The sequence below is a fragment of the Hypomesus nipponensis genome, chromosome 6, assembly GCF_054491055.1.
Source record: "Hypomesus nipponensis isolate SF chromosome 6, ASM5449105v1, whole genome shotgun sequence".
Taxonomy (NCBI): Eukaryota; Metazoa; Chordata; class Actinopteri; order Osmeriformes; family Osmeridae; genus Hypomesus; species Hypomesus nipponensis.
Window position 1 is genome coordinate 20,082,300 of NC_140366.1, and position 23,635 is coordinate 20,105,934.

Consider the following 23,635-nt stretch of genomic DNA (forward strand, 5'->3'; position numbering starts at 1 on the left):
ACATGACATGACCTCCACCTCCCTCCTCACACCCTCACCTCCACCTCCCTCCTCACACCCTCACCTCCACCTCCCTCCTCACACCCTCACCTCCACCTCCCTCCTCACACCCTCACCTCCACCCCCCTCCTCACCTCCACCTCCCTCCTCACACCCTCACCTCCACCTCCCTCCTCACACCCTCACCTCCACCCCCCTCCTCACCTCCACCTCCCTCCTCACACCCTCACCTCCACCTCCCTCCTCACACCCTCACCTCCACCCCCCTCCTCACCTCCACCTCCCTCCTCACACCCTCACCTCCACCTCCCTCCTCACACCCTTAGTACTGCTCAGACACATGATGAGATGATGCCCCACCACCCCTCCCCGGACCCCTGACCTCCAGGCTCATCTGGTTAGCTAGGAGGACCCCCTGACCAGAGTTCAGTGTGGTCAAATTCCATCATAGACATGGATGTGATGGTCCAACTAGGAGCCTGTCGTTATTAGACTGTCTGGTTCAGAAGCCCTGAGGCTAATTCAGCAGGCAGGGCCAGTTATGAGGCTGACACGGTTCTTCTGTGTTTCTGTGTGTGTTTCTATATGAGTGTTTCTGTGTGTTTCTGTGTGTTTCTATGTGTGTTTCTGTGTGTGTTTCTGTATGTGTGTTGCGTGTGCTTGCATTGTCTCCATTCTTTTCATTGATATTCATACATTACCCACTGACAACTACTCAACTAATGGCATGTTGTGTGAGATGCAGTGTGTTGCTGGTGATGTGGCTCATTTATACCATGTTTACTTCCTGTCACACCCGGCGACAAATCACACTACTGTGTAGATGAACTGTGTTGCCTACAGTGCACTGGAAAACCTATTCCAGCTGGGATGCTGTGTTTGGAGTGGATTGTTTTGTGTTGTTAGAAGCCTTGAGTCTTGTTAATGTATGTTTTCTTTAAGGGTAAGAATAGTCGTTAGATTGCTTTGAGAGGATCTTGAAATGTGATACTGATTGTTGAATCTTTCCCCTCTCCCCCCTCTCCCTCCCTCCCCCAACAGATGCAGTGCTGACTCCTGGACTGCCCACACCTCCTCCCCCTCCCCCCTCCCTCCTGGTTCCACTGTGACCCCCACGGCGGGCCCCCCTGCCCCCCCGGGCCCTCCCCCACCTCCTCCCCTGCCCCCCACTCTCACCCCCAGCGGCCCGCCGCCCCCACCTGGCCCCCCTCCTCCCCCCTCTGGGCAGGCGCCTCCTCCAGTCCCCCCCCCCTGCCCCTCCCCTCCCCCCTGGGCTGTTCTCCCCCTCGGAGGACCGCCCACTCTCTGGGCTGGCCGCCGCCCTCGCTGGAGCCAAGCTGCGGAAAGTGCCACGAGTGAGACACACACACACTGCATGAGCACACAATCTGGTCTACCCCAGCTGGCCTATCCCAGCTGGTGTATCCTAGCTGGTCTATCCCAGTTGGCCTACCCCAGCTGGTGTATGCTAGCTGGTCTATCCTAGCTGGTGTATGCTAGCTTGTCTATCCTAGCTGGTGTATCCTAGCTGGTCTATCCTAGCTGGTCTATCCTAGCTGGTGTATCCTAGCTGGTCTATCCCAGTTGGCCTACCCCAGCTGGTGTATGCTAGCTGGTCTATCCTAGCTGGTGTATGCTAGCTTGTCTATCCTAGCTGGTGTATCCTAGCTTGTCTATCCTAGCTGGTGTATCCTAGCTTGTCTATCCTAGCTGGTGTATGTTAGCTGGTCTATCCTAGCTGGTCTATCCTAGCTAGTGTATGCTAGCTGGTCTATCCTAGCTGGTGTATGCTAGCTTGTCTATCCTAGCTGGTGTATCCTAGCTTGTCTATCCTAGCTGGTGTATCCTAGCTTGTCTATCCTAGCTGGTGTATGCTAGCTTGTCTATCCTAGCTGGTGTATCCTAGCTTGTCTATCCTAGCTGGTGTATGCTAGCTTGTCTATCCTAGCTGGTGTATGCTAGCTTGTCTATCCTAGCTGGTGTATCCTAGCTTGTCTATCCTAGCTGGTGTATGCTAGCTTGTCTATCCTAGCTGGAGTGTAGCCAGTCCTGTGTCTGACCTTCCTGTGTTCATTCCTGTTTCTGCAGAGTGAGGACCCAGTGGGGGCTGCCCTGGCTGCAGCCGTAGCAGGGGGTGTGGCTGCAGTTGCAGCGGCCAAGCCTGCAGGGGGGAACGGGCCCCTGCCAGGGGGAGGGGGTCTGATGGAGGAGATGAGCGCCCTGCTGGCCAGGAGGTGACATGACACCCTCAGCATCTGTATCCATCTATCTATATACCCATCTATTTGTCTGATTTATCACTTTATTTATCCCAAAGGAAATGAAAAAGGGTTTATGATACAATAACATGAAGGAGCAACAGTTGCATGATTTGGAAAAGCCCTTATTCCTCTTCTCCGTTCAGGGTTGGACTCTTTAAGCTGTGTTGTTGATGACTGTGTTTGTCTGTTTGTTGTTGTGTTGCAGAAGAAGAATTGCTGAGAAGGGCTCGTCTCCCGAGCCGGACCTGAGAGCGGTGAGTATGACAAACCTGCCTGGAGGAGGAGGAGAATGAGGAAGTGGAGGCAGAGGAGGGGAAGGAGAGGAGGAGGGTACGACACCTGTCAGGAGAGGGAGAGGTGGAGGAGAGGAGAGTAGAGTAGAGGCAGGAGGTGAAGGGGAGGTTGATGGAGAGGGGAGGACAGGTAGGAGGACATGGTGATAGAGGAGAGGGCCTATCCACGGCTAACAGACATCTGAATCTGGATGACCTTTGACTTGTCCTTTCTCCTTTTGCATCTATCCAATAGGAGGAGCTGGAGGGGCCTACAACTCCTAAAGTGTCAGCCTGTAACACACCAGGTAAGCGTGGAGATACCATGCACAAGGACGAACTCATACCTGACCATGCACAAGGACTGACTCATACCTGACCATGCACAAGGACTGACTCATACCTGACCATGCACAAGGACTGACTCATACCTGACCATGCACAAGGACTGACTCATACCTGACCATGCACAAGGACGGACTCATACCTGACCATGCACAAGGACTGACTCATACCTGACCATGCACAAGGACTGACTCATACCTGACCATGCACAAGGACGGACTCATACCTGACCATGCACAAGGACTGACTCATACCTGACCATGCACAAGGACTGACTCATACCTGACCATGCACAAGGACGGACTCCAAAGTTGAGAATGTGTGTGCGACCAATGAGCACAGATGTTTCAAATCTCCTGCCCAGTATCCTATAAAATGCTGAGCCCTGAAGAGAGGGAGTGCCACTACATGCAGCCCCTGTAGTGCTCTGGATCTGTATTTACGAGTGAAGCAGTGGCTATTGTTTGGGAGCGCTGCAGCTATAATGTAATGTTTAATGCCTGAATTACAGCTTTGAGAATGCCTAATGCCATTGTGTGTGTGTGTGTATGTGTGTGTCAAGACATGCCTAGGAAGCCCTGGGAGAGGACTAACACCATGAACGGTAGCAAATCCCCCGTCATTGGAAGGTAAGCTAACAACCAGACAACATTGCTAAGGTAACTGAACCTGTGTAGCTAACCTAGCTGTTCCAGTGGAGCTAACATATGTTAATGTAGCTGTTCCTATGGAGCTAACATATGTTAGCGTAGCTGTTCCTGTGGAGCTAACATATGCTGAACAGGGTCTCAGGGTCTCTCCGATAAGGGTCTCAGCCAGACCCTTAGATGGGTCAGGGGTTAGTCTCTCAGACTCCGCTCTGAGCCTACATCTCAGTCTGGCTCTGATGTCGTCTGATGTCGTCGGATGCCGTCTGATGCCGTCTGATGTCGTCTCCACCTGAGAGCTGAGGAGAAGGGGGCGTGACAGCATGGCATGGCTCTGCTGGTCTGGTCTGGTTCTGCTGGTCTGTTTCTGCTGGTCTGGTATATTGGTCCGGTCTGGTTCTGCTGGTCTGTTACTGCTGGTCTGGTATATTGGTCTGGTCTGGTTCTGCTGGTCTGTTACTGCTGGTCTGGTATATTGGTCCGGTCTGGTTCTGCTGGTCTGGTTCTGCTGGTCTGGTCTGTTTTGCTGGTCTGTTACTGCTGGTCTGGTTCTGCTGGTCTAGTTTTGTTGGTCTGGTCTGGTTCTGCTGGTCTGGTCTGTTTTACTGGTCTGGTTCTGCTGGTCGGCAACTGTTAGTTGGGGTCTGTGGGAGAAGCCAGCTAAGTCCCAGGGCGAAGCTAGCAGGGTTCTGTGGGAGGAGCCAGTGGGTCTTTTCAGGACGTGGTGTAAAGCGAGTGTCTCCCCTCACAGACGAGACGCACCGTGGAGAAATCCTCAAAGCTCAGGTCCCTCCAACAGGTACCCAGGCCTGCAGACTCCTCTCCCCTCCCCCTCTCCCCTCCTCTCCCTTCTCCTCCTCTCCCCTCACCCCCCCTACTCTCCCCTTCCCTCCCCTCTCCTCTCCCCTTACCCCCTCTCCCCTTCCCTCCCCTCCTCTCCTCCTTTGCTGTGCTAAACATGCTCCGCTTTAGGAGTGGAGAGTGTGTGTTTAGGGGTTGCGTGTGTTTTTTGGGGTGGTGTGTGTGTGATTTTAGGGGTTGTGCGTGTGTGTTTTCAGGGGTGGTGTGTGTGTGTTGCATCAGAAACATTCTCTCTAATCTCTGTTCATGCCAACAAGGGATTCACCAGACTCACTCATGCCTCTGGTAGCACATGGCTGTCCTTGTCAAAGGAATTCCCCAAACCACATAGGCCTGCTCCTTGAACACACATACATTCTCTATCTCTCTCTCACTCACACTCACTCGCACTCGCACATCCATAACCCAGGGTGAAAACCTTGTTGGCTGGTGCTGATGGTCAGTTTTGTCTCTGAGAGTCTCTGAGAGTCCTTAACTGGGATGAACGCAGTCGATCATGGAATGTTTACCATTGAGTGTGTTATTTAAAGCAGTTAACTTGAGTTCTTCAGGTTTTCTGGAGCTATTAAATCAAGTTAATTTTCCCTCTGAAACCTGACCTGTTCAGGAAGTTGTTGTCCCAGTGGGCGGCTTGCCCTAAGCAAAGCGACATACGGGTATTCAAACGGCTGCTTCTCGGTCATCAGAAGTATTTATTTGAGAGTTCAGTGCACTTTCTGTCAACTTGTTCATGTTGAAGTGTTTGTCTGTTTGACAGGGGTGTAGCAGTCTGCAGGAGGTGAACACCATTGGTTACTGTAGGTTAACCTTTCTCTCATGCCTCTCCTCCAGACCTAAGGCCACTCCCACACCCACTGGATCTTTCAGTGCCAACGGCGTGCCGACAGAAGGCCTTGACTATGACAGATTGAAACAGGTAATAATCATTCTTTGATTGAAGATGAGGGTGGAGGTGTGGGTGTGGGTGGACCTGGAGGTGAGGGTAAGCTTGAGGGTGTAGGTGAGGAAGGGGGGAGGGTAAACATGGGGGGTGAGGTAGGGGGTGAGGGTGTGCCCAATGGCACTTGCTGCTGTGCGTCCCTCCCTCGTCTTGGTGTGTGCGCGTGGTAGATAAGCCCAGATCCCCCTATCAGCTACAGCAGACAGGAAGCCCCAGGGCCCTCTCCCTCACTCTCTCCCTGACCCTCACCCCTCCCTCTCCCTCACCCCCTCCCTCACCCTCACCCCCTTCCCTCTCCCTCACCCCCTTCCCTCTCTTTCACTCCCTCAGCTCTCCCACCCTCTCACTGTGCGCACGCCACGAGGACACTAGTGCATCTGTGACAACGTCTTCATGCATTTTTTGTTTGTTTTCAGGACATCTTGGACGAGATGAGGAAGGAGTTGTCCAAGCTGAAAGAGGAGCTCATCGACGGTAGTTCTTAATGATTGTTGTGGCATGCTGTCTGTCAGCACTACTGTGTAACAGTGTTGGTTTAGCATCTGGAGAGAAGGCACTAACTACTAGCACTAGTACTAACCACTAGCCACTAGCCACTAGCACTAGCTACTAGCACTAGCCACTAGCACTAGCCACTAGCACTAGCAGGCAGACAGGACATGCTGTATGTCAGTGTTGGGAAGAGCTATTAACCAGTGTTACTAGCCAGTATTGTTTGATAGTGTTATTAGACAGTTACTAACCAATGTTACTGTTGCTAGCCAGTGTTGCTAGCCAGTGTTGCTAGCCAGTGTTGCTAGCCAGTGTTGAAAGCCAGTGTTGCTATCCAGTGTTGCTAGCCAGTGTTGCTAGTTTTATTTCTCTGACCTCTGATCTTCCTCCTCTGTCTCCTCAGCAATCAGGGAGGAGCTGGGGAGGTCCAGCTCTGCATAAAGGACTGACCTCACGTCCCGGAATGTCCCGGAACATCCCAGAACATCCAGACCCTGCTCACTCCTGCAGACACTATACACCCACACAGGAAAACACAACAACAGGTGACATTAATGACAGCAACCGGAGTAACACAGAGGACTTGTCTGTGGGCGGAGTAGTACAGGCCCACAGCCCAGTGGGGCGTGTAGCGTGTTGCGTGTAGCGTGTAGCGTGGGCATCCGCTGACGTCCATCTTGTGAAGCCTCTTCACGTCGTTGTCTCTCCTGGACGGCAGAAGCGACTGTCTTTATGCAAAGATTTCTTTCTTTGTCTATTACACTACAAAAAAAAACTACAAAAATCCGCAATTAAACAAAACATTAAAATGTATTGAACTCTAAAACTGTATTAACCATTGAAGGAAGTGTGTGAAATCTAGCAGGAAGTTTTCATGCTTAATGGGAGTTTATCGTGGCACACAAGTGTGATTTCATGTTCAGGGAGTGGTGAGAGATCGGGAGGCAGAGGGTAATGGCTCAGTTTCCATGTTGGAGCCTCTTGTGTGTGAGAGAATGAAGGACTGGGTAGAGTCTACCACTGCAGGACTTTGTAAAGCTTGTCTTCCTCAAATACTATTTTAATCTGAATATAAACGAAAAAAGAGAGAAAAAAAGATATTTACAAAAGAAATCTATCAATCATGTCTGTTTCAATGTAAATCTTTGGCCATATCAAGTAGCTTAATCAAATCTCTACCAGATGGTCAGTCATTGTCTTCTAGTCTGTAATATCCAGAAATAATCATTTCCTATCTTTTTCAAATGCTCCTGAAGAGCTACTGTACTGCGTTTCCTATGTGTTGTGTGTGTCAGCCTGATGATGTCACAGGCTGATGATGTCACAGGGGAGTGTCCTCTCTAAAATCAATCATTGTAGCTCCTTACCAAACCTATTCTGACGGTGAAAGCAATGGTTTAAAATGCTGAACTGGCCATGAAAATGTTCTGTAGAAGGATCCAGACAGTTATTTGAGGGGTCTTTTCCTTCCATTTCATTTTTGTCACATTTGGTGCATGTTACGTTTTTATACACAGTGAAGGTCACTAAGGTCGCCAGGAAAAATGTAATTACTTCATCATGAGTTTATAAGCAATAAGTGTAGCATCTATCTTTATTGACGCCCCCACCCACTCACTGATCCTGACTTGTACATTAAGGTCTGGAGATGGGACCAGCTGCCCTCCCTATCACAGCTGCTCAAGGCGACTCTGCTTGTTTCATTTTCAGAGAAGCTTTATGTTAGCAGCTGCATTTCTTCATGTTAGATTTTTCTTTAGAAATGCTTATTATTGAAGAGTTCAACTGCGTGTTGGGGAGGAAGATGTGCTTGTGCCATTTAGCTTGTTTCGGTGTGCTTACTGATGATCGCATCTGTGTGTTCCTTTTTTAATGGTTTGCCTTTATTTCCTGCCACTCAGTAAAAAAATGCATGAATTTCAGCTGAAAATGACAGTTTCCCTGTTGGTTTTGTTCAGCACATGCTGAAGAAAGCATGTTTCTTTTCAGTGAGCCAAGTTAGCGTTTCCAAACATCTCGCCGTCCAATCATCTGAGAGATTGAAGGTGTAACTGTGGAGACTAGAGTGAAAGAGCTTCTTTCCTTTTGACTTGACTGTCTCTAGAGAGACTGATGTTGATCAGGGCTCATAATCAAACCTGCACAGGGGAGCTGAATCTTGCTGGGTTTCATCTTATTTCCTTTCTCATCATCTTCTAAGGAGTAGCAGAGCATTTAAAACTGGTCCGTACAGATGTGTGTTTACAGCATCGATTGCACTTTAAAAACCCATAGAAATCCACAACGACCACCAACTGCTGCGTCCAGGCTGCAGCCTCCATTGCCAATAATGTGGCTGATTCACCAAAGGTTTCAGATGCCAGTCTACTCCTGCTAAACACATCACACTCAAACTGAGTCGCCTTTTGTTGCATATCATCGTCAAGAGAGAGGTACATCTCTATCAATTTAAAGTCCTTTGGATTGGCAGTGAAAGGTTCTGATCATGGATATAGTTCATATCTACATGAATAACTGTTCTGATCATGGATATAGTTCATATCTACATTAATAACTGTTTGTGAATCTTCATGGTTTGTGCCTTGTTCTGAAGTTGCATTTAATATGTCAAAGACTATTGAAGATCTACATGCTAGTAATAATTCTATAGGGGCTGTCATGATATAGATGATATTGTGTTTTGCATCCTGTTCAAAGTTGTTATAAAGGGAGTGTTTTTTTGTTTTGTTTTTACTTTGGAATTTATCTGTACAAATAAACCTAGCCTTTTGTTTTCTCCTGAGGCCATTACAATGTTACACAGTTACAGGTGTTATTATCTGGGATTAGAAAGCTGAACAAAACACAATGGATCAAAGTAACTCAGTCCCCAAACTCTCATCACCATCTGAGATGGTGGACTAGCTAACACTGAAAGAAAATCTGGAACTTAAATCAATGACATTTCTCAAATTTACATTTCTCTTTCCTGTCTTTTATTCTTTTGGCATTCACATTGTACCATACCGTTCTCATATGAATTAGACTTTTCTTACATACTAACATTGTTTTGTTTGAGCGAATGAAATAAAAATTGCAATACATGATTACATTTGGAGTGATATTTAGTGGATCCTTCAGCATGATCTTGTTAACACCAACACATTGAATGTCTTAGTTGTCTTGTTTAGTCTTTATTATTTATTCAAGTATTTTTGTGTCCATATCAGTGGAGCAGACAGAAATCCTGAGGTTCACTTGGCGTCGAGACACGCTGATATCATGCAGACAACTGGGGTTATGTTGCCTCACTCATTTCAACATATTTATAAATGAACACAACAATAGACCAAATACATGAGTAACATCAATATACATGAACTACTAGTCACACAAAGTACAGAGAGTCGAGCAAGGTTCCTTATAATCTCAGTCAGTCAGAGCTTGCTGTCAGAGCCTCGGTTACATACTATTTACATCTCATGTCCAAGAAATCCAGACCAAGCCCTTTTATTAGCCATGGACCATCTCCATTTCTGCTCCCTCCCTCCACCAGGTGTCTCCCTCCAGCCTGGCCTGCAGGCCTGCAGCTCTGCCCTCTCCCTCCACCAGGTGTCTCCCTCCAGCCTGGCCTGCAGGCCTGCAGCTCTGCTCCCTCCCTCCACCAGGTGTCTCCCTCCAGCCTGCAGCTCGTGGTTGTTGCTGTTCTGCAGCTGCTGCACAGTTCAGCTGAGGCAAGCAGGAAGCAGGGGGCGGGGCCATCTGAAACTGAAGCTGTGAGATGTGTCGAGACTGGAGCCCAGACTATATTTAACCCTCTGGTGTCTGAGCCTGATTCCATTCACTCATGATCACATCCTCAGGTTGTCCAGAGAAAATGGCCATGAATGATCCCCTATGGCTGATCTGGTGTGTGTGTGGTGTGTGAGAGTGTGTGTGGTGTGTGAGAGTGTGTGTGGTGTGTGAGAGTGTGTGTGGTGTGTGAGAGTGTGTGTGGTGTGTGAGAGTGTGTGTGGTGTGTGAGAGTGTGTGTGGTGTGTGAGAGTGTGTGTGTGTTTCAGGGAAACAATGTCATGCACAGACTTCCTGTAGAAGGTAACACCCATTTCTGCTGTTCATCTGAGGTTCCACTGGTAGCAGAACTAGAGACAGCAGGATCATAGATATATATATATATATATATATATACAGTGTTTATATATATCTATGAGCAGGATCACTTGCTGCTGTCTGCTGGTCGGTCGGAGGGAGGGGAAGAGAAGTGTGGGGGGGGGGGAGGGAAGGAGGGAGAGGGAGGGGAAGAGAAGGGAGGGGGGAGGGGAAGAGATGGGGGGAGGGAGGGGAAGGGGGGAGAGAGAGAGGGAGGGGGAAGAGAGAGAGGGGAAGGGGGAGAGAGAGAGGGAGGGGGGAGAGAGAGGGGGAGAGGAGGCTGAGTGAACAGCCTGACAGGATGTGAATGATCCCTGACGTTATGCCCCCTGTTTAAGAAGGCAGCTGCACATGCACAACAGATATGTGTTATGCTGTTACCTGTTACCATATATCTCAGAAATATAGTACAAAATATTCAGCTTCTAGGCAACAAACTACTTTTTAGAGCATAACTTTTGATACAGATAGACTTGACAGTCAATGTGAAGCCCTTGATTTGATTTGTTTCATTAAACTGCTCAATTACAAACAGACATTTACAGTATCGCATGGATTTATATTTAATTTCAATACTATAGACTATAATTGTTATCGTGTATCACAAATATCACCCATTCCTCCATGTTGTATGACAAGCATTCTGACACCCGTAAACAAAGCGCAAGGACATGCAGTCGTGACTACCTGGTGGTAACCAATCACAACTCTGTTAAATTCCACAGTCGCCAATGAGAAGATGCAACTATTTAAAATGATAAGCTGCTGAGCCAATCAGAAGGCTTCGCGCCATCACAGTCACTCGTTTTGAGATAGAGGGAGGGAGAACGCGCTCTACGTTCCTCTGCAGTTTTTAAAAATATTTTTTTTCGTTGCACGTTTTTAAAGGGATACATATCTATTTTCCTTGCTGGAACTGAAGGTGATATATCAAGGTAAGAACACGTATTTGTGTAACCTCTAATGTAGAAAAATTTGATCGGTTTTGTTTGTCTTTGTTGGGCTAATGAGGCCGGTAACGTACGATACGATATAACGCTATATATTCAAAGATAGCCCCTGTCTCCGCTAACGTAGCTAGGCTACAGAAACTAGCTAGCAAGCTGACAGTGGCTGGCGTAGTCTTGTTCTGCAATGGTAACCTTTCAGACAACACGTTAAGCAAATATTTTATATTCATTATAGATAAATACATTTACTTTCTGTTTCAGCTATTGAAAGCTTTTAAGAAGCGTTGGTAGTTGAGTGATTGCTCCACGCGCATATTCAACTAGTGAAGAGATATGTGTTGCTCAATTAATAGCGGCTCTGCTGCAGGTTATACTACTGTAGTGTGAAGCGCGTCCAACCGGTGCATAGTTTACGTTTTACAATCAAACGTTTTATACAGATATGTTGTTGTTGTTCTTCGTCTAGCTAGCAGCAACCACTTTTACAAGTTAACTGAATAAACGTATTGAGCTATCAGTTTTTATCGGGTAGTCAACTAATTCGTTAGCATGTTGATCTGCCGCTAGCTGCCCTGTAGGTTTGAATACATGACGTTTTCCCTCCCTGCCGCTGTCATTTGAAGCAAGGTATTATTTAAAGGAGCAGATTCTTTATTTGCTATGTGGTAGCAATGATAAGTTAGTCACGGTTTTTTATTTCATCCTGTTTTCTAGATACACTCGAGTTTTCAAGCATGCTTAGAATCCCGCTCCTTCACTTTTGATTGTTCCTAGTCTGCCAGCGGGCGATGTACATACAGTACCGTTATATTATGTGCGCTCAACAACTACCTTTTCTGCTGTCGCTAAATCGACTGGAAATTTGATATGGCTTGACAACATTCAACAATTTAACTGAAGTCATATTTTCTTTTGTGGTTTTATAGCAGGTATGTTTAGTTTTGCAATAAAGTTAGAACGAAGCAGACAGTTTTTAATGGGCTATAACGTAAATGAGAGTGTAGATCTAACCACTGTCCAACGTTAGTCTTAACAACAGTTTTGGTTGTTGTAAACCCAGTTAAAGGCTGTTTTAAAGTAGTTTGTCTGTCTGTCAGCCAGCGAGCGCCTAGATGCTTACGTCTCTAAAAGCGGGGTGCTGACGTCATAGCCCGCGTCCTTTACGGATGCGGGTCTGGAGAGTTTGAGCGGAGTGTGACTCCGAGCTAGCAGGACTACCGGGACATTTAGCGACAGCCGTATGGACCTGAGCACGAGACACGCTAGGACGTCAACACAGAAACTTGGGGTGTGTGTCTATAGTGAGACTGCTTGTATTAATGGAGTAAGATGTTATGGAATCTGCTTTACTAGATTAGTGACCAACTGTGACGGCTTAGTGGGCTCTGTCTGCGCTACATCTATGTATACTATGTTGTGTATACATAGATGTCTATGTTGTGGGCCATTATGGGCTGCGAGAAATGACTGGTTTATGCTAGTCTTATCTTTTTAGATAATATATTTTTTATTTTATGTATGTGTTGATGTTACTAATCTGACATAACTGTATGCACGATACTTTTATTCTAAGAAGGTACCTGGTAAATTGCAATGGTTGTGTGCAATTTTAAGACAACAAATATGTTTATGTTGTTAGAGTTAGAAAGAAAGTTTGTTTACACAGTAAATGAGTAACCATTAACCTATTTTGGTGTTCATTTAGTCAGCTCCAGAAATACATTTAGGACTTACCTGTATGTCAGTGTAAGTCCAATCACAAAGGCCTTTGAGCTTCTGACAAAAGAGTGATGGGACCGTGGCTAGTCAAGCCCTGCAGAGTTAAACCTAGTGTGGACCAGCACGTCAGCACTTCACTCTGTCTCTGTCTCTCACACACACACACAGCATCTCTCTCCATCCTGCTGATCTCAGTTCTACATTGTGTTCAGTGTTACTCTAACCTGTCTCCAGTCTGCATGTCTTTATGAACCCAGAGAGTCTCGTTCAGTGTGAATCAGAACAATCCCAGTTTAGTTGTCGTCTGGACTCTGCAGCAGCTCTCCATTGTGATCTTTACTTCCAACAGTAAGACAGAATCTTTGTTTGGTGCCATCCCCTTCTCCTTGTAAAACTGCCCTGTGTTCTGTCTTCCATCACACCTCCTTTCCCTTTCCTCTCTCTCTTCCTCTCTGTCTTCCTCTCTCTGTCTTCCTCTCCTGTTCTCTTCCCCTCTCTCTCACACTCTCTTCCCCTCTTTCTCTTCCTCTCTCTTTCTCTTCCTTTCTCTTCTTCTCTCTCTTTTTCTCTCTCTCTCTGACTGTCTCCCCCCCCCCCCCCAGATAGATGAGGATGCCGAGTGCAAGGTTCCAGAGTGGGGAGATGGTGATGGGCAGATGGCCTGGCAGCAACCTGTACTACGAGGTGAGGGTTCTGGGCTACGAGGCCCAGAGCCAGCTCTACACGGTGGTGTACAAGGACGGCACTGAGCTGGAGCTCAGGGATGCTGACATCAAGGTAGGACTGGCAGACTCACTAGCTCAGTAGAGGACTGTTACCATGATGTGTAACCATGGTTCTGTGGTTCCAGAGCGGAGCAGGGTTCCGGCCCTCCAGCCGGCGCTCCCGGTCTCGGTCTCGTTCCCCGTCACGGCGGCGCTCCCGGTCACGCTCCCCGGCCCGGACCACCCGCCGCTCCTCCTCTCGCACCACTGCCGCCGTCGCTACGGAGACTCCCACCTCTCGCAGGGAGCCCAAACTGAAGGAGGTCCTGGAGGTCCGACTCAGCCCCTTGGTAAGATACCCCCTCTAACCCTCTGCCTCTACCTCCTTCTTTCCCTCTACTCCTCTGCCTCTACCCGTCTGCCTCTACCTCCTTCCTTCCCTCAACCTCCTTCCTTCACTCTACCCCTCTGCCTCTACCTCCCTCCTTCCCTCTACCCCTCTGCCTCTACCTCCCTCCTTCCCTCTACCTCCTGCCTTCCCTCTACCTCCCTCCTTCCCTCTACCCCTCTGCCTCTACCTCCCTTCTTCCCTCTACCCCTCTGCCTCTACCTCCCTCCTTCCTTCTACCCCTCTACCTCTCGCCTTTTCTCTACCCCTCTGTTTAACCCTTGGTGAAATACCTCCTCTCCTCCATTTGTCTGTCACTTTTTTACCTCTCCGTCTTTCTCTCCCTGTATGTTTTCTCTCTCTCTGTATCTATCTAACCCCAGTACTTGGTGAGATGTCTCTGTATATATCTGTTTCTCTCTCTAATAGAATGTAAATGTAACAGAATGTAAATGTAGCCGGGAGTATTACTGCCCATGCAGTCAGCGACACATCACATTAAAGTAGTTGGCGCTGGTCTGTGAGAGTGTAGCTGTAGCAGGCAGCCTGTACAGTATAATCATGTGGAATGTGTGAGAGTGTAGCTGTAGCAGGCAGCCTGTACAGTATAATCATGTGGAATGTGAGAGAGTCTTGTGACTGTCTCTGGGGTTGTCTTCCTCCCTGGGTTCACCCCTGTCTGACCATCTCTCCTGTCCTCCCCTGCTCACGGCCTGGCCTCCCTGTGTGTGTCACTGTGTGTGTGTCCACCACAGGCAAAGCCAGTTGATAACAATAGCAACAATAAGCATGAAAAGAAAGAGGAGAATGACGCCGCTAACAAAGTGAATGAGGTGAGACATTTAGCCTAACCCTACACATGTTATTTAGGAATGTTGTGTGTCTATTTATTTAAATAGTCCCTCTTCTCCTCGTTTGAAAAGCTGTGTGTTTGATGTTGCTGGGTGGTGGTGAGAGACAGTGGTGGGCTAGCTAATATGCATGTTAGTGAATGGGCTTTACTAGAACCAGGAAATACCTCTCATCATGTTAGTGAATGGGCTTTACTAGAACTAGGAAAAACCTCTCATCATGTTAGTGAATGGGCTTTACTAGAACCAGGAAAAACCTCTTATATCATGTTATTGAATGGGCTTTACTAGAACCAGGAAATACCTCTCATCATCTTAGTGAATGGGCTTTATTAGAACCAGGAAATACCTCTCATCATGTTAGTGAATGGGCTTTACTAGAACCAGGAAAAACCTCTTATATCATGTTATTGAATGGGCTTTACTAGAACCAGGAAATACCTCTCATCATGTTAGTGAATGGGCTTTACTAGAACCAGGAAACACCCCTCAGGTCGTTGCTGGTTAGCTTACTGTTGGAGGGTTATCTAGCTGTTGGAGGGTTATCCAGCTGTTGGAGGGTTATCTTACTGTTGGAGGGTTATCTAGCTGTTGGAGGGTTATCTTACTGTTGGAGGGTTATCTCCCTGTTGGATGGTTAGCTTATAGTTGGAGGGTTATCTAGCTGTTATCTAGCTGTTGGAGGGTTATCTAGCTGTTGGATGGTTAGCTTATAGTTGGAGGGTTATCTAGCTGTTGGAGGGTTATCTAGCTGTTGGAGGGTTATCTAGCTGTTGGAGGGTTATCTAGCTGTTGGAGGGTTATCTAGCTGTTGGAGGGTTATCTTACTGTTGGAGGGTTATCTAGCTGTTGGAGGGTTGGCTTATAGTTGGAGGGTTATCTAGCTGTTGGAGGGTTATCTAGCTGTTGGAGGGTTATCTAGCTGTTGGAGGGTTATCTAGCTGTTGGAGGGTTATCTTACTGTTGGAGGGTTATCTAGCTGTTGGAGGGTTGGCTTATAGTTGGAGGGTTATCTAACTGTTGGATGGTGCAATGATTTTCGAAAGAAAAATAATCACAACTGTGTTTAATTTAATGTTCTTTGTTCCAGGTGGAGGGGGAGCCGGTGAAGAAGGTAGAGAGCCGCTACAACCTGCGGCGCAGGAAGGATGATGGGGATGCCCGGCCGGCAGGGCCGCAGCAACAGCAGCAGCAGCAGCAGGACACCTCTGCCCCAGCCCCCACCCCCACCCCCAGGACCACAGAGCTGGAGTTTGGAGGACGGATAGGTACGCATGTCCCACAGGCCTGCACTGGAATGAGTAGCCTCAAACACACTTCCTGTTGTGCTGACCAATCACAAGGTGCCGTGTGTCATCCATGATGGCTCCTGGAGCACACTGGTCACCACGGTCTCCTCTGCCTTTTATCACCCACTAACAGGAAACACCCAAAACCAAAGCACACCTTATCAACACTCAGAAAAGCACATCTGCCCCCCTGTTTTACCCAGAAGAAATTCATTCTGTGATTCTAGTCTAGACTACAAGAAGTTTAGATCCAAGGTTGCTGTTACTCACTACTGTGTGTCTTTATGATTGATTGTGTGTGTGTGTGTGTGTGTATCCCAGGAGTGGTGGTCATGCTGCTGCTGTTGCCATGCATGGTGCTGTGTCTGCTGGTGAAGGCAGGCCAGCAGGATGCAAGCGTGCTGGCCCCACTGTCCCTGCCCAGCCCCCAGGCCCTCTGGGATCCCCAGGCCCTCACACTTGTCTGCCTCTGGATCCTCCTGCAGGCCCTGCTGCACCTGCTCCCTGTCGGCAAGGTGACCACTCACACACACACACACATGTTATATATAAACATACACACACACCTTAAACAAACTTGAGCTCTCTGTCTCTGTCAACCACACCTCCACCCTGAGCCCATATCTAACAGTGTCTCCCCCAGGTTGTTGAAGGCCTGCCTCTGAAGAGCGGCCAGCGCCTGCAGTACCGGATCAACGGATTCTCCTGCCTGGTCCTGACAGCGCTGGCCTTGGGTGCTGCGCTGCACCAGGAAGTGGACCTCACCTACGTGCACAGCCACTTCCTGCAGCTGGCAGTGGCCAGCACGCTTCTGGCCACGGTGCTCAGCCTGTTCCTGTACGCACGCTCTCGCTGGGCCCCCGCCCACGCCCTGGCCCCCGGGGGCCACTCTGGTGAGGGAGGGAGGGGGACTGTGGAAGTTTCTTACTTACACAGTCCAGCTAAAGATTTAAGTATTTTTTCCTGTATTTTTCAAACGTAGAAGTGTTTGTTCCAGGAGCTGATGTGTTTATGGACGTCATGTGTGTGTGGCTGTTCCTCTCCTCAGGTAACATCATCTACGACTTCTTCATGGGTCATGAGCTCAACCCCCGCATCAGGAGCTTCGACCTCAAGTTCTTCTGTGAGCTGCGCCCTGGTCTGATTGGCTGGGTGAGTGGTGTGCATGCTCCACCTGGTGGCTCGTCAGGGTCCTGCGGCTGGAAGGGTTATGGTGCGCGTCCACTACAGCGGAGCGGCGCGGAGTTGTCGGCTTCCAATTCATAAGCCCGATTTCATCGAAAATGAATTGGAAGCCGGAGCCGCCCGCTCCGCTGTAGTGGACATGCACCGTTAGGGTAGGTCCGCTCTCTCACTAGAGAGAGAACATGAGACAGAGCAGCTCCTCTCACGGTCCTGGCCTCACGCTGTGTGTGTGTCCAGGTGGTGATCAACATGTCCATGGCCCTGGCTGAGATGAGGCTGCAGGGTCTGGAGAGGCCGTCTGCTGCCATGATCCTGGTCAACGCCTTCCAGCTGCTCTACGTGTTGGACGCCCTGTGGAACGAGGTACACACACACTGTAGCTCTGCTGTCTGTGGTCAGTGTGTGTCTGTTTGGATACAAGTGCATGTGACCGTGTTGACTTCTGACCCCAGGAGGCCATCCTGACCACCATGGACATCGTGCAGGACGGGTTTGGCTTCATGCTGGCGTTTGGAGACCTGGTGTGGGTTCCCTTCGTGTACAGCCTGCAGGCCTTCTACCTGGTCAGCCACCCCAGCCCTCTCACCCTGCCCTGGCTGGCAGCCATCCTCACTCTCAACGGTAGGAGAAGCACCTGCATGGAGGGTTAGGATGGTCAGAAGACTGCTGTGTTGTGGTGCTGGAGTGGATCTCAGTGTGTTTGGTCTTGCAGCTGTTGGATACGTGATCTTCAGGAAGGCCAACTCTCAGAAGAACGCCTTCAGGAGGAACCCGGACCACCCCAGCCTCGCCCGTGAGTCCCCTCACCTGCCTAGCCCTAACCCCTCACCTGTCTAGCCCTAACCCCTCACCTGCCTAGCCCTAACCCCTCACTTGCCTAGCCCTAACCCCTCACCTGTCTAGCCCTAACCCCTCACCTGTCTAGCCCTAACCTCACACCTTCACGAAAACAACAACAACAAACTAATAATTTAGGAAGCAACGCCAGTGCTAAATAACTTTAATTGGTCGGCTCCATGATGCCGGGTAAGTAGCTAGCTCCTGAGACTTTCTCACCAAAAGAACGAAGGGGAACCTATGATTAAGACACGTTCATAGGTACCTAGCGAAAAGTAGCATCAACTTTCATAGACCTTTAGGTATGGCACTAACGCTGAAGGCTTGCTGATATAGCTGTCGGTCTTACTAGAACGGAATATGTATGCATCGTTGCTATAACGTGTGCTGACGTTGTGACTGTGCGTATGTGAGAAAGACGTTTAAGTGACAGAGAGACGGAGGGAGTGCAGGGAAAGTAAATGCAGCTGAACGAATACGCTGCGTGTTTTAAACCATATAGTGTTAAAAAATAATAATTTGGAAATGCAATATGTGGCCTCGGGGGGAATGTCCCTGTACTTACTGTAAGTCGCTCTGGATAAGAGCGTCTGCTAAATGACTAAATGTAAATGTAATGTGTGTCCAGACTTGAAGACCATCCCCACGGCAACAGGGAAGAGCCTGCTGGTGTCTGGGTTGTGGGGTGTCGTCCGTCACCCCAACTACCTGGGTGACATCATCATGGCCCTGGCCTGGTCCCTACCCTGTGGTGAGTCGGCAGAAACTGACCTTAACCCTGACCCCTGACCCTACCCTGTGGTGAGTCAGCAGATACCATCCCCTGACCCCTTATCTTAACCCTGAACCCTCCTGTGTGTGTGTGTGTGTGTGTGTGTGTGTGTGCGTGCAGGATTGGACCACCTGCTGCCCTACTTCTACGTGGTGTACTTCACCTGCCTGCTGGTGCACCGTGAGGCGCGTGATGAGGCTCTGTGCCGGAGGAAGTACGGTTCTGCCTGGGACGAGTACTGCAGCGTCGTGCGCTACCGCATCATCCCCGGCCTCTACTGACCACGCCCCTCATCCCCAGCCTCTACTGGCCACACCCTCATCCCTGTCCTCTACTGACCACGCCCCTCATCCCTGTCCTCTACTGACCACGCCCCTCATCCCCAGCCTCTACTGGCCACACCCTCATCCCTGTCCTCTACTGACCACGCCCCTCATCCCTGTCCTCTACTGACCACGCCCCTCATCCCTGGCCTCTACTGGCCACACCCTCATCCCTGGCCTCTACTGACCACGCCCCTCATCCCTGTCGTCTACTGACCATGCCCCTCATCCCCAGCCTCTACTGACCACGCCCCTCATCCCTGTCGTCTACTGACCATGCCCCTCATCCCTGGCCTCTACTGACCACGCCCCTCATCCCTGTCGTCTACTGACCTTGCCCCTCATCCCTGGCCTCTACTGACCACACCCTCATCCCCAGCCTCTACTGGCCACACCCATCCTCCTCATCTCCAGCCTCTACTGGCCACACCCCTCCTCATCTCCAGCCTCTACTGGCCATACCCATCCTCCATCTCCAGCCTCTACTGGCCACGCCCCTCCTCCTCATCTCCAGCCTCTACTGGCCACGCCCCTCCTCCTCATCTCCAGCCTCTACTGGCCATGCCCCTCCTCCTCATCCCCAGCCTCTACTGGCCACGCCCCTCCTCCTCATCCCCAGCCTCTACTGGCCACGCCCCTCCTCCTCATCCCCAGCCTCTACTGGCCACGCCTCTCCTCCTCATCCCCAGCCTCTACTGGCCACGCCCCTCCTCCTCATCCCCAGCCTCTACTGGCCACGCCCCTCCTCCTCATCCCCAGCCTCTACTGGCCACGCCCCTCCTCCTCATCCCCAGCCTCTACTGGCCACGCCTCTCCTCCTCATCCCCAGCCTCTACTGGCCACGCCCCTCCTCCTCATCCCCAGCCTCTACTGGCCACGCCCCTCCTCCTCATCCCCAGCCTCTACTGGCCACGCCCCTCCTCCTCATCCCCAGCCTCTACTGGCCACGCCCCTCCTCCTCATCCCCAGCCTCTACTGGCCACGCCCCTCCTCAAAGGCTCCCAGGTCAGCTGTGGAATAGCCCAATTCATTAAAAAAACTGAACAAAAACTTTAAATCAATTTAGAAATTTGAACTTGAGATGATTAAGGAAGTGGAATCTTGCTAGTTTGATTCTCTCGTGTTTCCTCTGGAGGAACATGGACTTCTGTCATCAGCTGGCTTGTGTTTGGATTCATGCCTTTATTTGATGTTTCAAATTGATGGGAATGTTTTAAACTTGCCTCAAAATATGCTGGTAAATTCTGGCTTGTATGTATTGTTTTGTACATATGCATTTTCTTTTTTACCCCTTGACATTGGCTCAGGATAAATACTTCTATATCTTAAAACCCTTTTCACTCGCATATTCAGTAGTTTTACAGTATCTGCTTGGTAAGTATACCTCCTCGTATATTTGCTTGTGTATATTGTGTATGATGCGCCTTTTACCTGTACAGTTGGACCACTACTAGGACTAACGATCTCTCAGGACAGACAAGGATTTAGAAGGTTTTATGTCTTAATAGTTTTGTTGTTTATATTTTTATAGAGAGATGTAGATTTCACTGAGTGTGAAGAAACTGAATTGTTGTTTTAAATGCATCCAATGCAAGATGGTGTTTGCAAGATGTTTAACATTTGTATTTATAATATTATTTCAACTTTAATGATTGATCCAAAGTGTTATTATGCTGTGTGTTTGCTACGTCAGGTTCAGAGTTGAAGTGTTCCCCAGAGGGGCTGCAGGGGGCAGTGTAGCGCTGAGCAACTGAGGGTCTGCTTCTGACCTGAGGCCAGAAGCAGACAGCTGGTATCACCCCAGCAGGCAGTCCTCTGCAGCAGGCCTCTCCTCACTGCCACGCTGGGTATCTTACACTGCTGTTAGCTTCATCCATCAACACCAGACATCCTCTTCTGTTGTTCTTAATGTGAACTCTATGAGTGACAGTTGTCGATTGTTTAAAAGAAGGTTCTAGTGTTGGCCCCCATGCTGTGGTAGCTCTTCTCTACATTGTTCATCCTACATTCATACCCAGTGTTTCATCTGCCAGTAGCAGAGCAGAATAGTGAAGAACTAGAGTAGCTAGCATTTTAATGAAAACAACAAAATGCAATGTAAATATTTTGGATTTCATTTTTTAAAATAATTATGTGATTTTAAGTATAAAAAGAGATCACAGTCATCGTAGAGATATTAGATCTTATTTCACAGTAGATATTTAAAGTTGCTTTTCTGATTTCCACATTTGTTTTACTTTTTAATTAAAATTGATCTGCCTGATTCTTGTCACAGTGGTCTGTGATGTGTCCTAGCCTGTGCTCTGCAGGGGGCAACACAGCCCTCTGGAGGTGGTGGAGGGCCACCTTGGTCCTGCAACACAGCCCTGCAGAGGTGGTGGAGGGCCACCTTGGTCCTGCAACACAGCCCTGCAGAGGTGGTGGAGGGCCACCTTGGTCCTGCAACACAGCCCTGCAGAGGTGGTGGAGGGCCACCTTGGTCCTGCAACACAGCCCTCTGGAGGTGGTGGAGGGCCACCTTGGTCCTGCAACACAGCCCTGCAGAGGTGGTGGAGGGCCACCTTGGTCCTGGGAGTTCTCTGGGCGTAAGCTGAGCTGCTGGATGAGTTGACGTTCATGAACCTGTGCTTTGTTTTAGACAGAAAAGTTTACAGCTCACAATCAGCTACGCTGACTAAATGTTGCATGATCTTGTCAACTAGGCCATACAGCATTTCATACATTTTTCCAGTAACATTTGCTAGATTATGGCCACTACACATGATTCCTTGCATCATGCCTTGTAAAAGATGTATTTAGATTGAGACAGGAGCACCTATATTTATAGCAATAGACCAATTATTTGATTGCGCGTGCATCCCGAATGTTTACAATGTGGTTGCAGAAAACCGGGAAAGGATAGCATTTAAAACGCCAAAAGGACCACACGGATAATACAAATAGTTAGATTTAAAAAGGTCGAGGAGGACAGCCTTTAAGAGAGAAAGCCATTCCCCAGTGATCTGTCACATCAGAATCTTGATTTGGATCACGAAAGTTTTGAAACTTGATTGAGAATGTCGCCCGGTATTAGCCTGGCTGCCAGCCCAACTTCTCCCGCCCACAAAAAAATGTGTTCGGGAAGTTGGGTCTGGAGGGTCTCGTATTGGGGGACAACTACAGAAAACCCAGAATCAGGACGGACCAATGAAATTGCCAGGGCGGGCTTTATACAATGATGGACAGATGATCAAAAGTAACGTAATCAACAACGTCACGAAAGAGCCCTTGGGTTGAATTCGTTTTCAACAAACAACATAATACGTTGCTCTGATTGGTTGTAGGTCTATCCAATTGAGCGTAGAGGCATTTGTTTTACGAGTTTGGTTGAAACACGCTCCGTACTCAAAGCCCAACGGAGAATGTTCAGACTCATATTCTGACTAGAATTATGAGTATGACAACGTCAGGCTAGCCCGGTATGTCACAAAGTTAATAATTTTACAGTCAATTCTACATTTAAAATGTCGAGCAGGGCAGCTTTCAAGAGATATGGGAATTCAGCTTTTAGCCAGCTGGTCCAATTGTTTTTGTGATTTTGTTTAAAACTGGCAATCTGAGTGAGACTGCGTCCCCGTTTTGATGTTAGCATCAGTCAGACTCGGGTCACTCACTGGCAGTGTGCACAATGTTGTATTTCAGTCCATTCTACACCAGAAACGTCTGGGAGGACTGCCTATTGTAGATACGAGCCTGCTAGCCAGCATCTCGGATTTCTGTTTCATGTTTCATTCATCATTTGCCTGAGAAAGCGACCTCCGTTAGCCAGGCTAGTTTTGCCCGATCCCTTGGTCAGGCTATTTTAAGGTATCGGAGTCAAGTGACTTTTGTGCATAGAGTGAAACGTAAATGTACTTGTCCAAAGGACAAGTGCCTCAAAAAGTTAATGTCAAGCCCTGTAATCCAGTTGCCAGAGATATATGATGACCTGATCGACACTAGTGATGTGTCGTTAGTGAATGATTCGTTCATTTTGAACGAATCCTTATAATGACTCGGGAGTAACGAGTCCTCTCAACGAGTGATTCGTTAATTTCCCGACTGAGTCTTTCTACGAGTCTTTGGATAATTTTTCACGTGACCTGCATAGGCTCAGTAGCTAGAGGAAACGAATGATTCGTTCATTTCCCGACTCGGTCTTTCTACGAGTCTTTGGATCCTTTTTTCACGTGACCCGCATTGTATTTTTTAGTAGAGGAAACAGTTTCCTTATTCCCTTTCGCGTGGCCGCTGTTTTAGTAAGACGTGTGCCATTGCACAGTCTCGCGTTCGCTCTAAATACAAAAGCTCCGAAATCCGGGAGATTATATAGCATTTGCGGGTGTCTGGGAGCCGCCATTGAAATACAGGAAACTCCCGGAACTTCCGGGAGACTTGGGATGTCTGACTCTGTATTAACTCTTCTAACACGCCCCCGAGCGTGGTCCACTGTGTGAAGGCAAGTGGACAAGGCTAGTTTCGAAGCATAAGTTACCATAGTAGGCCTAACTGAGTTCGAATTACGTTGAGCTAGCTTTATGGAACCGAATGAACTAGAAATAAGTCAGACTAACTCAGTACGTTTCCATGATGCTATCAATTTGAATATAGCTTTTCGGATAATGCTAATTTTTGGGGCAACTGCTATTATCC

General features: G+C 48.6%; 2 protein-coding genes across 7 annotated transcripts in view; both read left to right on the forward strand.

Moving 5' to 3' along the window:
- The window catches only part of enah (ENAH actin regulator), a 57,258-nt gene extending 48,351 nt beyond the window's left edge, over positions 1 to 8,907 (forward strand). Inside the window, 10 exon segments of the mRNA XM_084699527.1 lie at positions 1,042 to 1,086; positions 1,089 to 1,237; positions 1,239 to 1,355; positions 2,089 to 2,234; positions 2,467 to 2,515; positions 2,790 to 2,841; positions 3,441 to 3,507; positions 5,218 to 5,302; positions 5,743 to 5,800; positions 6,222 to 8,907. Coding sequence (XP_084555653.1) covers positions 1,042 to 1,086; positions 1,089 to 1,237; positions 1,239 to 1,355; positions 2,089 to 2,234; positions 2,467 to 2,515; positions 2,790 to 2,841; positions 3,441 to 3,507; positions 5,218 to 5,302; positions 5,743 to 5,800; positions 6,222 to 6,259 — 806 coding nt within the window. The 3' untranslated portion in view covers positions 6,260 to 8,907.
- Positions 8,908 to 10,722: 1,815 nt separating this feature from the next.
- On the forward strand, positions 10,723 to 21,227 carry lbr (lamin B receptor). Of its 6 annotated transcripts, none has more exons than XM_084700319.1 (14): positions 10,748 to 10,881; positions 12,850 to 12,963; positions 13,218 to 13,392; positions 13,466 to 13,669; positions 14,463 to 14,540; positions 15,649 to 15,826; positions 16,169 to 16,362; positions 16,491 to 16,740; positions 16,896 to 16,999; positions 17,270 to 17,395; positions 17,485 to 17,653; positions 17,745 to 17,825; positions 18,498 to 18,620; positions 18,762 to 21,227. In XM_084700319.1, the coding sequence occupies exons 3-14, from the start codon at positions 13,222 to 13,224 to the stop codon at positions 18,920 to 18,922; spliced, it is 1,839 nt and encodes a 612-aa protein (XP_084556445.1). In that variant the 5' UTR covers positions 10,748 to 10,881; positions 12,850 to 12,963; positions 13,218 to 13,221; the 3' UTR covers positions 18,923 to 21,227. The 6 variants fall into 6 exon arrangements, with proteins under 6 accessions (XP_084556444.1, XP_084556445.1, XP_084556448.1 ...); XM_084700320.1 differs by having other exon boundaries at positions 10,765 to 10,881; positions 12,873 to 12,963; XM_084700318.1 differs by lacking the exon at positions 12,850 to 12,963 and having other exon boundaries at positions 10,723 to 10,881.
- Positions 21,228 to 23,635: the final 2,408 nt, after the last annotated feature.

Coding starts and splice junctions, on each gene's coding strand:
- lbr (XM_084700317.1), top strand. CDS start 12,137: ATGGACCTGAGCACGAGACACGCTAGGACGTCAACACAGAAACTTGGG. Junction 14,541..15,648: donor CCGCTAACAAAGTGAATGAG/GTGAGACATTTA, acceptor TCTTTGTTCCAG/GTGGAGGGGGAGCCGGTGAA. Junction 16,363..16,490: donor ACCTGCTCCCTGTCGGCAAG/GTGACCACTCAC, acceptor TGTCTCCCCCAG/GTTGTTGAAGGCCTGCCTCT.